The 13,200-nt window shown below is 43.4% G+C and overlaps 1 protein-coding gene across 1 annotated transcript; it reads right to left on the minus strand.

Moving 5' to 3' along the window:
• Positions 1-9,511: 9,511 nt before the first annotated feature.
• LOC131589895 (zinc finger protein 774-like) lies at positions 9,512-12,794 on the minus strand. Its single transcript, XM_058859743.1, has 3 exons — positions 12,661-12,794; positions 11,153-11,231; positions 9,512-10,966 (listed from the first exon to the last, which is right to left on the minus strand). Exons 1-3 carry the CDS (start codon positions 12,772-12,774, stop codon positions 9,960-9,962), a joined length of 1,200 nt encoding a protein of 399 aa, XP_058715726.1. The 5' UTR covers positions 12,775-12,794; the 3' UTR covers positions 9,512-9,959.
• Positions 12,795-13,200: the final 406 nt, after the last annotated feature.

The following is a 13,200-nucleotide window of genomic DNA, read 5'->3' on the forward strand; positions in this document are numbered from 1 at the left end:
CCTGCATTACAGCAGCAGCTGTCTTCACCTGCCACTGCTGGGCGAGCATTCCTGTCTATACTGCCCTTGGAGAGAGGGAGGGACAGTCAGAGAGAAGAAAATAAGGAGATGTGCCATGTTTTTAAATTGATTGTGGACATACAGGGACAAGATATTAACTCTACTTTTGAAGAGAAGCCGGATTTAGATCGGTTTCCACCCGACACAGGGGGGCATGGGGGAAGCACTGGAGCGTGCACGGAGAACAAAGGCACCCCCATGGCAGAGGCATTGCAGAAGAAGCTCCAAGGCCACACGGGACAAATATCAGCAGTTACAGAAACAGGTGGCTCAGACAGCTTCAAAGGGGGACAAAAATAGTAAAAAAATCACTAACTATATGGTATATCTAGTTCATAATTCATTACTGAAATTAAAAGTTGATAAACTGCAATGGTCATCGTTGTTACCACCTGGCCCTGAGAGGCTTTTCGTGTAACATCGCCTCTTTTTGTAAAATCATGTCCTTTTCCCTCTGTCTGTGAACAATGAGAGAAATATTGAGAGAAATAACTGCATTTGTTAAAGATAACTTTGTCAGGTTTTTTTCTCTCCATTTTTCCCCTCTGTGAGAGTATGTGGGGGATGACGAAGACTTCACTCAAACTTCCTAGAGATAACAGCAGCAGAGCGGGCAGTTCACCCCCCGCTCCCTCTCCAAGAATAGTACCCAGTTTGTTAAAAAGTTATGATTCATTGTTTTTTTTAGAATGTTTTTATATACCCTTTGAGAGTTAATTTTGTGTTTTTAAGTAATTATGAGTTCTTGCAGTTTTAGAGAATTTTACTGGAGAAATTATTGTGATCCTTTTAGAAAATTTGAAAAACCCCTCTTTAGAAATGTTTAAGGTGAATATTAACAGAAGTAAAAAGTTACCTTGCAATAATTAGGTTTAAAACCTAATGTTAAAATACTGAATGATTTACAGCCACTAATAAAACGACCTTCCAATTAATGTTATCTACAGAAGATATTCATGGTTTAAAAATTAATTAGCTAAGAGAACTTCACTGCACAAGACAAAGTTAAGTTAACCATATATTACCCATTTGCTTGCTTTTTTCTAAAATTTTAATAAGGTAATTTCAACATGAGTCTTTTTGCTATAAAAAACATGTGTAGCAGCATATATACCAATTTGGACTTTAGATTTTAATTAAAAGTTAGACGATGTTTTTGAAAAGTGCTACAAAAGCTGAATGACAACTTGCCAAATCCTGTGTTGTGGTTTTTCTCTAGTAAAACTGCACTTTAAAATCCTAACCAACGTAAGCATATACCAAGCAAATCCCTGCTACAAATAAGTATTTTCAGTAACATCTGCCATTATTGTGAGTTATTCTCAAAGCCAGATGACATAGAATTGTGATGTATTTGTTGCATCCTTATCATCTCTATAGTGAATCCATGTTGCTGTTCTATTATGTTCAAAAGTATATACCAAACTTTTAGTTGCTTTTTTGTAATAACAGAGTAAGACTGAGTTATATTTTCATTTGATACAAATTAAATGTCGATAAAATTAAGCAAAATTAAGTTTCACTCTGTTTAGGTCTGAATGTTTTTAAGTTAGGTTTTATAATTTTGGTATTCTTTTGAAGTTTTGTTTTTTACTTCTGTCATAATTAATTTCTACTAGGCTTGAATATTGTTTAATTCAAATTGTCTCACGTTCTGTTAAAAGACACTTGTCTGAACTGCAAAGTATAGTTATTTTCTTAGAGAGATGAAGATGACTACGATTGAGATAACTGTGATGAAACACCTATGCACACCTGCTTGTAGATAGAGGTGAATGCAGTCTATGATACCCTTGATTTCATCGGGAGTTCTATTGTTTGTTGCTATCTCTGCCGTTTTTTTTTTCTATAGGTAACACAAAAGAATAGTGACTGTTATTTACTAGGAGATTTAGAAGTTTACCTTATTTCATTTTTGGTCATTAAGATGTAAATGTTCTAAAAATACTATTTTGATTTTGTCAGACATTTACTGCTGCCATATTCATTGTATAATGTGAATTTATGGATTTTTATGATGAACATTATCTATAGAGTGTTATTGTTGTATTTATAGCCGGCTTCTCATATATTTTGACATGTCTTTGTATAATTACCTTTTAGACATGTGTCATTTGAGATTTTTCGATTTTAGCTACGGATGCATCTTGGCAAACAAGCTAAGCAACTGTTCCTATATAAGGTTTTTCCTTGTTTTTTACTCCTTTCCTTGTTTAAGAAGACTTGCTTTTGCTGAATCCAGTGTAGCTTTATTATTTTTCAGTGCTTCCAGAATTCCAGGAAAATGTATCATTGCTGAAAGTCAGCTGTCACGAGAGAAACTCCAAATTAAACCAACTGCTAAATGGTTGAATTGGTCTGGCCTAAGACTTCTGATCATTTGCTTTATAAGAATGCACTTCAACAGTTTGCTGTGCTGTAGCATCTCATAGCTGCTAGCATTAAGAACCTTGTTTTGAAAATGAGTTAAGAGGCATCTTTCCAGTTTAAAGCCTAGGCCCTGGCCAAGCCTTGACTTTATCTGGACAGAATGTTTGCCAACAGATCCAGATGTTTTCTGCACCAAATCAGTATTTGAGTCACTTTTGACTTGGTAATTTGACCCTATTAATATGACAGTTGGATCAATTTTGAAGTGGGCTTGGAGAATAATTTCCTGAGGTGGTTATCCAATCCTTCACTGATTTTGTTATTTGCAGACTATGAGATGCTGGTGCAGTGTTTTAGTGGTTAATAGTAATTCTGTATCACATATGTTATTAATTATTATCTGACTGATTTCTGACTGCCGTAAGTTTTTCATTCATTATCTGTATAGTTTTGTGTTGATATTAATATGCATGAGAAAAGTACATCTCACTTTTAAAAACAAAAGGAATTGATACCCCGAAAACATTCAATTAATGTCATATGTGCATTAAAAATGTAGACAATTCATTTTGAATAATGAAATATTTATATCAAAAATTTAGAAAGGTCATATAATCTGAATTTACAATTAAGTGTACCACAGCTAAACCAAAATGATTCATTAACTTCAAGGAGAGAAGTGCCTCTGTTTTGTTGACAGGTTCAAAAGAGTCACCTATTCATCTGACCAGACTGTCTGCCTCTGAAAACATGAGACCCAGTGAATGGAGAAGTCACCACACAGCCTTAGTACTCCAAACAAGATCAGAAGTGGAGCTGCCAAGACACAGTTATGTCTGAAAACTACACAGACAGTTTGTCAACACAAGTTTTATCTTATCATCATAATGTTGTGTCTCTACCAATTTTCTTCAATTATTCTCTGTTTTAAGATTTGAGAGAATGTGTTGTATGAATCTTTCTAACCACTTGGTCTCTATCCATGAACAACTAAAACAGCTGCACAACAGGTTACACACCCGGAAAGAAGTTGATGTCCCCGTTAGAAGTTGGTTAACCAGTTAAAGCATTACTAAGTAGTTAAAATCTCTTCTACTAGAAGAGAGATGAATTATTGTTATAGTATAAACAGAGATAGTTATTGTAAGCTGTATGTTATCCTGTATCTGTAAAAGTCTGAAAGAAATAACGTCCAAAACCTGGGTTTTGCAGAAAAAAAAAAAAAAAGAATTGTAGTAAAAACATTTTAACAGATCAAAAGCATGATATTTTAGTAAAAGCCTGTGTGCACAACCCAGCTTTCAATCCAGGCATCAATATTAAAGGCAGGGTCCTTGAAACTGTCCTGGAACAGCGAGAATAAAGAAAAACAATGGTATGGTGTACAAGCAAAAGAATGTAAACAATATGTGTTAACCAATAGTAGCTTGTTAAGCCCCACAAACCCTGTCGGACCCTACAAAAGTGTGCTAAAGATAGAAATAAACGACGTTCGCTACACGTCTATGAGGACTCAGTGAATAGTCTGAACAGTTTTCCGTTGGTCTATTGGACCAAAATGTTCTATATTTCTGTGTGGAGAAGAAACTCTGACTTCCACAAGCTATGGCTGACTTGTTGCTCCTCTATTAATCTCATGCCTTGAGACTGATATCTTATGGAGCTACTTGAGCAATAAATCGTCTCAAAGCATAGTGGTCTCATCCCTCATTTTTCATTTCGACACCAAACGCACACTGGAGATGTCTGGGGCCATTCATCATTTCTCTGCTCTCCAGCACTGAGGCAACGCACTCTGGCTACAGCTCTGAGCTCGTGCCCATGGCAACCACTCCTGGCAATGGGGCTCCATGGGAGTGCTCTCAGGAACACCCTAAGACTTGGGGTGTTGCTATGTTTTATATATTAGTAAAGGCCTGTATGCACAAACCAGCCTTTGACATAAGTCGTGATATTAAAGGCTAAAGTCCTTGAAACCTTCATGCAGAAGAGAGAGTAAAGTAAAACAATATCCTTGTGTGTAAGAGAAAAAATGTAAACTGTGTGTGTTAGCCAATAGTAGCTTGCTCTGCCCGCAGACCCTGTAGAACCCTATAAAAGGTGTGCTAAAGATAGAAATAAACAGCATTCACAATTACTTGTGTGAAGACTGGTGAACAGTTCGGGGGTCTTTCAAGATCTGGCGCTCCGACCAGAGACACCCCTGCGGGCAGAGGGGCTTTGGAGTCAGCGGAGTGGATCTGGGCATTAATCGTCGTGGGCTTGGATCGGCACCAGATAGGCAGCCTGAGCGCGGTGAGACGCGGAGCGGTTAGACGTGGAAGTAGGGCTGCTGGGGGGGGCCCAGAAGGCAAGGGCGAAGGAGAAGGGTCGCAACCTTCCCTCTTGCGGGTTGCCGTCAGCATGGATGTGGAATTTGCAGCGGCAGATAAACTGCTTCTCTGCATCCTCGTTAAACGAGGCGAAGCAGCCCAGGAAAAGGACCTGGATATGCTCATTATATGGGCTAATTGCCATGAGCATTTGCAGTGCTCACACTGCTTTTTGCGGTGCAAGAACGGACTGATATATCGGCTCTGATATGGGAAACGGCAATTACGGAAAAGAGCCAGGACACTGTGTCTCTCGGTCGAACTTTGCAAATTGTAATTAATATGCTGAGGCTGTGAGCTCCGTAATTCTACCTGCGTCACAGCGGCAGAAACAACGAACAGAATCTGTTCAGTTATGGCAGGATGTGATACATCCAGAAATATTTGCTTCATTTTTGGAGTCACTTTTAGCATTACAATCTTATTTAAGTTCCATCTTTACCACCCTGGAAGAAAAGAAGCCAAATTTAGACTGGTTTCCACCCAAACCAGGGGGACACGGGGGAGCAAGGTGAACAAAGGCACCCTGGGGGTAGAAGCAGCGCAAGAAAAGTTCCAAGGCCATGCTGATAAGCTGCAATGATCGCCGTTGTTAGCACCTGGCCGTGAGAGACTTTTTGTGTAACATCGCCTGCTTCTGTAAAATCGTGCCTTTTTTCCTCTATCAGCGAACAACAAGAGAGATTGAGAGAAAAAACTGCATTTGTTCAAGTTAACTTTGTGAGGCTTTTCTTTTCTTTCTCTCCGTTTTTCCTCTCTGCGAGGGTATGTGGAGAATGTGAAGAAAGATAAGAGCAGAGCTGCAGCGGCAGCTGCAGCAGAGTGGGCAGCTCAGCCCCCCCGCTCCCTCTCTGGGGGGGGGCACCGGGATGGTGCCGTTTGTTGGAGAGTCATGATTGACTGGGTTTTCAAAATGTTTTTATATACCATTGTAGAGTTAATTTTGTGTTTTAAGTAATTATGAGTTTATGCAATTGCAGTTTTTAGAGTTTTACTAGAGGAATTATTGTGGTTCTTTAAAAGTTAAGAAAGAAAAGAAAAAAAAAAAGTGTTTAAGGTGAATATTAACAGAAGTTGCCTTGCAATAATTGGTTTTAGAACTCAAGGTTAAAATATGATGTGATTTACAGCTTCTAGGAAAACCTTCTTCCAATTAGTGTTATCTACAGAAGAGATTTGTGGTTTAAAAAATAATTAGTTAAGAGAACTTTACTGTACAAGACAAAGTTAAGTTAAAGTATATATTATCCATTTGCTTGTTTTTTCCACAATAAGGTAATTTTAATGTGAGTCCTTTTGTTATATAAAACACATATAACTGCATATATACCAATTTGGATTTTAGATTTTAGATTAAGAATTGGACTTAATGTTTTTGAAAAGTGCTATAAAAGCTGGATGGCAACCTGCCAAATCCCATGTTGTTGTTGTGGTTTTTCTCTAGAAAAACTGCACTTTAAAATCCTAACCAATTTAAGCATATACTAGGCAAATTTCTATTATGAATAAGTATTTTTAGTAACATTTGCAGTTATTGTGGGTTATTCTCAAAGCTAGATGACATAGAATTGTGATGTGTTTGCTACATCTTTATAATCTTTATAGTGAATCCATGTTATTGTCATGTTGTGTTTAAAAGGTATATATCAACCTTTTAGTTGCTTTTTTGTAGTAACAGAATAAGATTAAGTTATGTTTTCATTTAATATAGATTAAGTGCTAATAGAATTAAGGATAGTCAAGTTTTATAATGTTTAGGCTTGAATGCTTTTAAGTTAAGTTTTCTAACTTAGATATTCTTTTAAGGTTAAGTTTGTTATTTCCTTTTGTCATATATTATTATTGTTGGGTTTAGATATTGTTTGATTGAAATTGTTTTATATTTTCTTGGAGACACTTGTTTAAACTGCAAAGTTATAGTTATTTTCCTAGAGATATGAAGACAGCCACAACTGAAGGAGCTGTGATAGAACTTGTTATAGAAAGCTTATGATATATAGCTTGTGATAGAAACTGCTTGTGGATAGAAGTGAATGCAGTCTGTGACACCCTTGACTTCATCAGGAGTTCTACTGGTTGTTGCAATCTCTGCAGTTTTTGTTTTTCATAGCTTTATTATTTTCCAGTGTTTCCAGAGTTTTAAGAAGGTGTGCCATTGCTGAGGATCAGCTGCCATAGGAGAGGCTTCCGATTAAACCAACTGCTGCATGGTTTAATTGGTCTGGTACCTGAGGCTCCTGATCATTTGCTTTGTACAAATGCATTTTAACAGTTTGCTGTGCTGTAAGCATCTCATAGCTGCTACTATTGAGAACCTTGTTTTAGAAATGAGTTAAGAGGCATCTTTCCAGTTTAAAGCCAAAAGAGTATTTGAGTCAGTTTTTGACTCAGCAATTTGACCCTATTAATATGACAGCTGGATCAATTTTGAAGTGGGCTTGGAGAATCATTTTTCGGAGGTGATTACCCAATCCTTCACTGATTGTTTTGTTTCTGTTTGTTTGCTAACTATGGGATGTTAGTGCAGTGTTTTAGTAATTAATAGCAGTTTTATATTATATATGTTATTAATAATGTTTAAGATTTAATTGATTTTTAACTGGTATAAGTTCTTACTAATTGTGCGTAAGGTTTTGTGTTAATGTTGAACAGAAATGCATCTCATTTTATTTTTTTTTTAGGAAAAACGGGGGAAATGGATGCCCTAAAAGCATTTAATTAGCGTAATTTATTAACTTCAAAGGGAGAAGTGTCTGTGTTTTGTTGGCAGGTTCAAAAAGGTCACCTGTCCATCTGACCAGACTGTGTGCCTCTGAACACACGAGATCAGAGTGAACAGAGAAGTCACCACACAGCCTTGGTACTCCAGACATGGATCAGAAGTGGACCTGTCAGGACACAGTTGTGTCTGAACACTACACAGACAGTTTACCAACACAAATTTTATGTTGTTATTATGATGTTGTGTCTCTACCAATTTTTCAGGTATCCTTTGTTTTAAGATTTAGAAGGATCTGAAGAACAACTTGAACATCAAAGCCCTCAGTCACCGATCAGCTGCCAGCTGACATCACGGGAGCAGTGAACGTTCCAGGACTGAATCGTGTTAGAGGAATTCTGCAGAAGATCTAAGAAAAGTGTAGAGACTCCATCTAACTGTATATAAAGCAAATTGTAGTTGTGTGTTTACCCTTTCAGCAAATTGCTTTCACACATAGACTACATATATACCAGAGCACGTGTGTTAAAAGTAGTTAGATAATAGCTTAAGATAAAGTGTTTAGCCTGTGTAGTAATTGCTATGTTAGTATAGAATTTTTGCTCTTAGCACAAGGACATAGTTGTGAGGAGTTTGAAGGCATGTGCTGCTTGAATCTTAATGATCATTCAGCTTCCATCCATGAGCAACTACAACAGCTACAGGATGGGTTGCATGCCCTGAAGGAAGATAGTGACCCCATTGGAAGCTGGTTCGCCAGCTGAGGCATCACTGGATGGTTGAAGTCTCTTGTGCTAGAAGGGGGATGGACTTATAGTGTTAATTGGGATGACAGTTTAAATTGTATGTTATCTTATCCAAAGCCTGGTTTGTGCAAAAAGAGAAAGGGGGAATTGTTGCTATATTTTATATATTAGTAAAGGCCTGTATGCACAAACCAGCCTTTGACATAAGTCGTGATATTAAAGGCTAAAGTCCTTGAAACCTTCATGCAGAAGAGAGAGTAAAGTAAAACAATGTCCTTGCGTGTAAGAGAAAAAATGTAAACTGTGTGTGTTATCCAATAGTAGCTTGCTCTGCCCGCAGACCCTGTAGAACCCTATAAAAGGTGTGCTAAAGATAGAAATAAACAGCATTCACAATGACTTCTGTGAAGACTGGTGAACAGATCAGGGGTCTTTCAAGATTGGGGAGTGCCCCAAAACCACCTCAGAAACATGAGATACCCCAAAATCTCTGCAGGAATGTGGAATATCCAGAAACTCACTCAGTAATGGTCTTCCCCTTTGTTCATTATCCCCAAACTTTGGCTGTCTCATTGCAGACCCCACCCCACCTCCCCAGTCTCAATCCCAACCCATCCCATCCCTGCTGGACATCAAGACCCCCTTCCCAAGCCCTATTGCCCCCATTTCACACCTCCCAAACTCCATCACATCCATTCTGCCCTACCCAATGCCCATCTCACCCCTCCTGATTTGCATCCCACTTCACCCAATCCCCTTCCAACCCCATTCCACCTGATGCCTTCAGAAGGCTGACCTAGAAGAGAGGATAGACAGAGTTAAGAATAAAGTTTATTAAAAGGCCTTAAATGATATACCTTGGGCAGTACAAGAGCCTGGCCAAAAGTACACCAAAGATGGACCAAAAATGGCCACAAAAAAATGGACAAATGATCACAAGGTCTCACATTTTTAGAAGTTTAGGTCCATCACCATACTTGGTTTCATGGTCCAATTACAGCTTCAGATGATAAAGTCCTGTCCTTCTTGTTTTCTCTCTTCAGTCCACCCTTGTTTATGCTTTTGGGCCTGAAACTTGTAACAACTGCCCTTAGTATCAAGCTAGAAAAGGAATTGTTTTGTCTACCTACTCTGTGAAGAGAGGTCACCAACACTTAATATGAAGTTCAAAACTCCAAACCTAGGCAGTGCAGAATATGAAAAATATGAAAGGCAATGTATGTTATGTATGCTTAAGGCATTACACCCTGAGGACCTGTGGAATCCAGTAATTGTGGGTGGGAATGAGTACTTTCCAGTGGCATTGAGTGGTTTTGAGGTGACAGATCAAACTCTCTCATCTCCTTGAGTGCCAAAAGATGGAGACAAATACACTAAATAATCCCCAAAACCCTCCCATGTACCTCCCTGAATCCCAGATTCCCTTGAAACACTAGTAAAAAGTGAGGTTTTAGATGCCTTTGATGAATCTGTTGATTGTTACTCCAATTTTGTAAATTTTAAATGGATGAAGATGAACCAAAAGAATATTAGATCCAAAACAAAATCACCACCAGCTCACTGTCTTCCCAATGCAGATCACTGGGAACGTGGGTCATCAGGGCTCTGCCCAACGTGGGGCCTCTGATGGGGGATGGAGTTGGGACAGCACACAAAGCTCTTCCTGCACTCGGGGCACTCACAGGGCTTCCCTTACTGGTGCCTCTGTTGGTGTCTGGTCAAGTGAGAGCTCCTGGAGAAGCTCTTCCCACACTGGGGACACTCATAGGGCCTCTCCCCAGTGTGGATGCGCCGGTGCCTGAAGAGGTGGGAGTTTCGCTTGAAGCCCTTCCTGCAGTCGGGGCAGCGGAAGGGCCTCTCCTCTGTGTGAATCCGCTGGTGCACGAGGAGATGGGAGCTGGTCTGAAACCTTTTCCCACACTCAGGACACTCGTAGGGCCTCTCCCCAGTGTGGATCATCTGGTGGATGATCAGTTGGGACATCTGGCTGAAGGTCATCCCACATTCTCCACACTCATAGGGCCGTTCCCCAGTGTGGATGCGTTTGTGGGTAATGAGGCTGGAGCTCTGGCGGAAGCTCTTCCCACATTCCCCACACTCATAGGGCCTCTCCCCAGTGTGGATACGCCGGTGGTTGATGAGGTGGGAGTTCTGCTTGAAGCTCTCCCCACAGTCAGGGCAGCGGAAGGGCCTCTCATCCGTGTGAACCCGCTGGTGCCTGAGGAGAGTGGAGCTCCTCCGAAACCTCTTCCCACACTCGGGACACTCGTAGGACCTCTCCCCAGTGTGGATGCGCTGGTGGATGATGAGTTTGGAGTTGCAGCTGAAGCCCTTCCCACATTCCCTACACTCGTAGGCCCATTCCCCAGTGTGGATCATCTGGTGGCAGATCAGGCTGTTGCTCTGGCTGAAGCTCTTCCCACACTCCAAGCACCTGTAGGGCTTCTCCCCATCCTGAAGCTGCTCATGGACAACCAGCTCAGAGCCCCAGCTGGATCTCTGGTCACCTTCCCGGCACAGGGTGGGTCTTTCCTCCTCAGAGCACCCTGGGATGGGTTTGGAGCCCCTCCTCCTGCAGGATCTCTGGGCCTTTTCCTCCCCGTTGGATTTCTGCGCTGTGGAGCTGCTCAAATCAGCCTCTTCCACGAGGTTCTGCTGTGGGGATTTGTCCTCCCTCATCTCCATCCTCAGCTCCTTGTCTGGGGGAGGAAGGACAAGCAGAGGATGGGATTTGCCTTCGTGCCAGAGGGAAGGGGAAGGAGATCCCCCCAGTGCGTCCCCGGCAGGATGGCGTCGGCAGTGGGGTTGTCCTGCAGCCGGGGGCCATGCTGGGCTGGGAGATGGAGCAGGAGAGAGGGGGAAAGGGGCACTGACTTCCTCCTCACCTGCTTGGGTGTCCTGGGGCATCTTCCTCTTCCTCACAGCCTCCTTCTCCATCCGGACAAGGTTTGGGATTGGGAAATCCTGGTCTGGGTAAAACAGGAGAAGAGTACATTGAGTTTGAATGTCTCTCGGTCCAAGACCATCTCTAGAAGTCAACGGTCATCTGGGGCCCATAAAAACCTCCCAAACACCAAAATTCAGCCCTGAAATTGCCTCCCAGGAGTTCCCCATCTCTGGTCTCTCCCCGTTGGTGTTCAGGGGTTCCTCCCTGTCTCAGCTGCTGGGGGTTACGCTTGCACTCAGGTTCCCCTGTCTGCTCAGTCCCTGCCCTTTTCAGGCTACTGAGAGTGCCAGAAATCCAAAAAGTTCCCCCCGTTTCCATCTCCTCATTTAGGGATGATGAGGCTTTTTGGATTCCCATGGTCCCTTCTCCCTTGATTCTCTGCTTTGGAGTGCAGGGGGTCCAAGGAGACCCCCCTGCCCCTCTCCAGGCTGTTGAGGGTCCCGTGAATTTGTGGTTCCTTCTCCTTTCTGTGATCTTCCTTTGTCCCTCCTCTTCCATCCCTCCCCCTCCTCCCCCAGGAGCAGCGACACCCTCGGTACCCCATTCCCAAACCCCTCACAGCCCACGGCAGGAGTGGGGATGGAGCCAGGACAGGTCGGGATGGGCAGCGTGGGGCTCTCCGCTGCTCCCACCCACTGGGGATGGAGGGAACCCGGCCCGGGGAAAAGGAGAGGGAAACTGGGAAAATTGGGGGCTGCAGATCCAACCTGGGGCTGGCTGGGGACCCTGGCTGGGGACCGCCAGCCCTTGGGGCTCCTCTGGGGAGATGTGGGAGGGGGGAACACAGAGAGGGCTGGGGGATCCCAGGAGTGGCAGCACTGGCAGGGACTTGTTTGTACTGGGATCATCCTGGGATCGTCCTGGCAGTGGCTGGGATTGCACTGGCTGTGTAGTGACATCATACTGGGATGATACTGGGAGCAGCTGGGACCATGCCAGGAGAGACTGCGATCACACTGAGGGAGACAGATCATACTGGGATCATACTGGGATGATACTGGCAGTGAGTAGGAGGCTGCAGGGGGCAATTGAGACCAGGCTGGGGGCAAATGTGATATACTGGGAGTGAATGGGATCATGCTGAGGCTGACTGGGAGAGTTGAGAGCAAATGGGATCATGCTGGAAGGAATTTGGAATATGCCCTGTGCTCCCCAGAACCCCAGTATCGCCCCCCATATGTCCCATAAGTGTGCCCCAGACCCTCCAAGATCCCCGAGTGCCCCCTCAGCGCCCTTTCGGGACCCCCCAAAGCGTCCCCGGATCCCTGAATGCTCCCGACCCCACAGATGCTCCTTCCAGCCACTGCTGGGAATTCATCTCCCATCATCTCAGAACACAGTTCCGCACCCAAACCTCCTGCCGTGCCCCGCGCCCTAAAGAGCCCGATTAGAACTCCCCAGGTTCCCCCCAAGTGCTCCCGAGCCGTATACATTCGCCCCAAGGACCTGCAGCCACGGTTCGGACGCAGAAGTGCTCTCCAAGAGTCTCCCCACACCGCAAAACGCGCCTTCCGAGCCACTTCCGGGACTACAGCTCCCATCATGCTCCGTGGCGCCCATAGAGCGCTATTCCAGCCATGACTCCATCTCCCGTCATGCCCCACGCATTACCGGAACCCATTGGAGCTGCGCCTACAACTCCCGTGATGCTCTGCGGCCCCGTTAAACCGCATTATACCTGCGCCTACAACTCCCAGCATCCCCCGCGACCCATAGATTCCCTGTTACAGCCCCCAAGTGCCCGCCCGGACCCCGAAGGGCCCCCAGATTCCCCTCCCTGACCTCCAAGCGCCCCCCTGGACGCCCAAGTGTTCCCCCGGACCCCGAATTGTCCCACAGAATCCCTAAGTGCCTGTCCAAGTGCCCACCCGACTCCCCCAAGTGTCCTCCAGACCACCAAGTTCTCTCTAAATTCCCTCCCCAGACCCAAAACTGCCCCAAATGTTCCTCAGAAAAGTTTCCATGGACCCCAAAGTGGTACCTTTT

This window comes from Poecile atricapillus, chromosome 30 (genome assembly GCF_030490865.1).
Source record: "Poecile atricapillus isolate bPoeAtr1 chromosome 30, bPoeAtr1.hap1, whole genome shotgun sequence".
Classification (NCBI taxonomy): Eukaryota; Metazoa; Chordata; class Aves; order Passeriformes; family Paridae; genus Poecile; species Poecile atricapillus.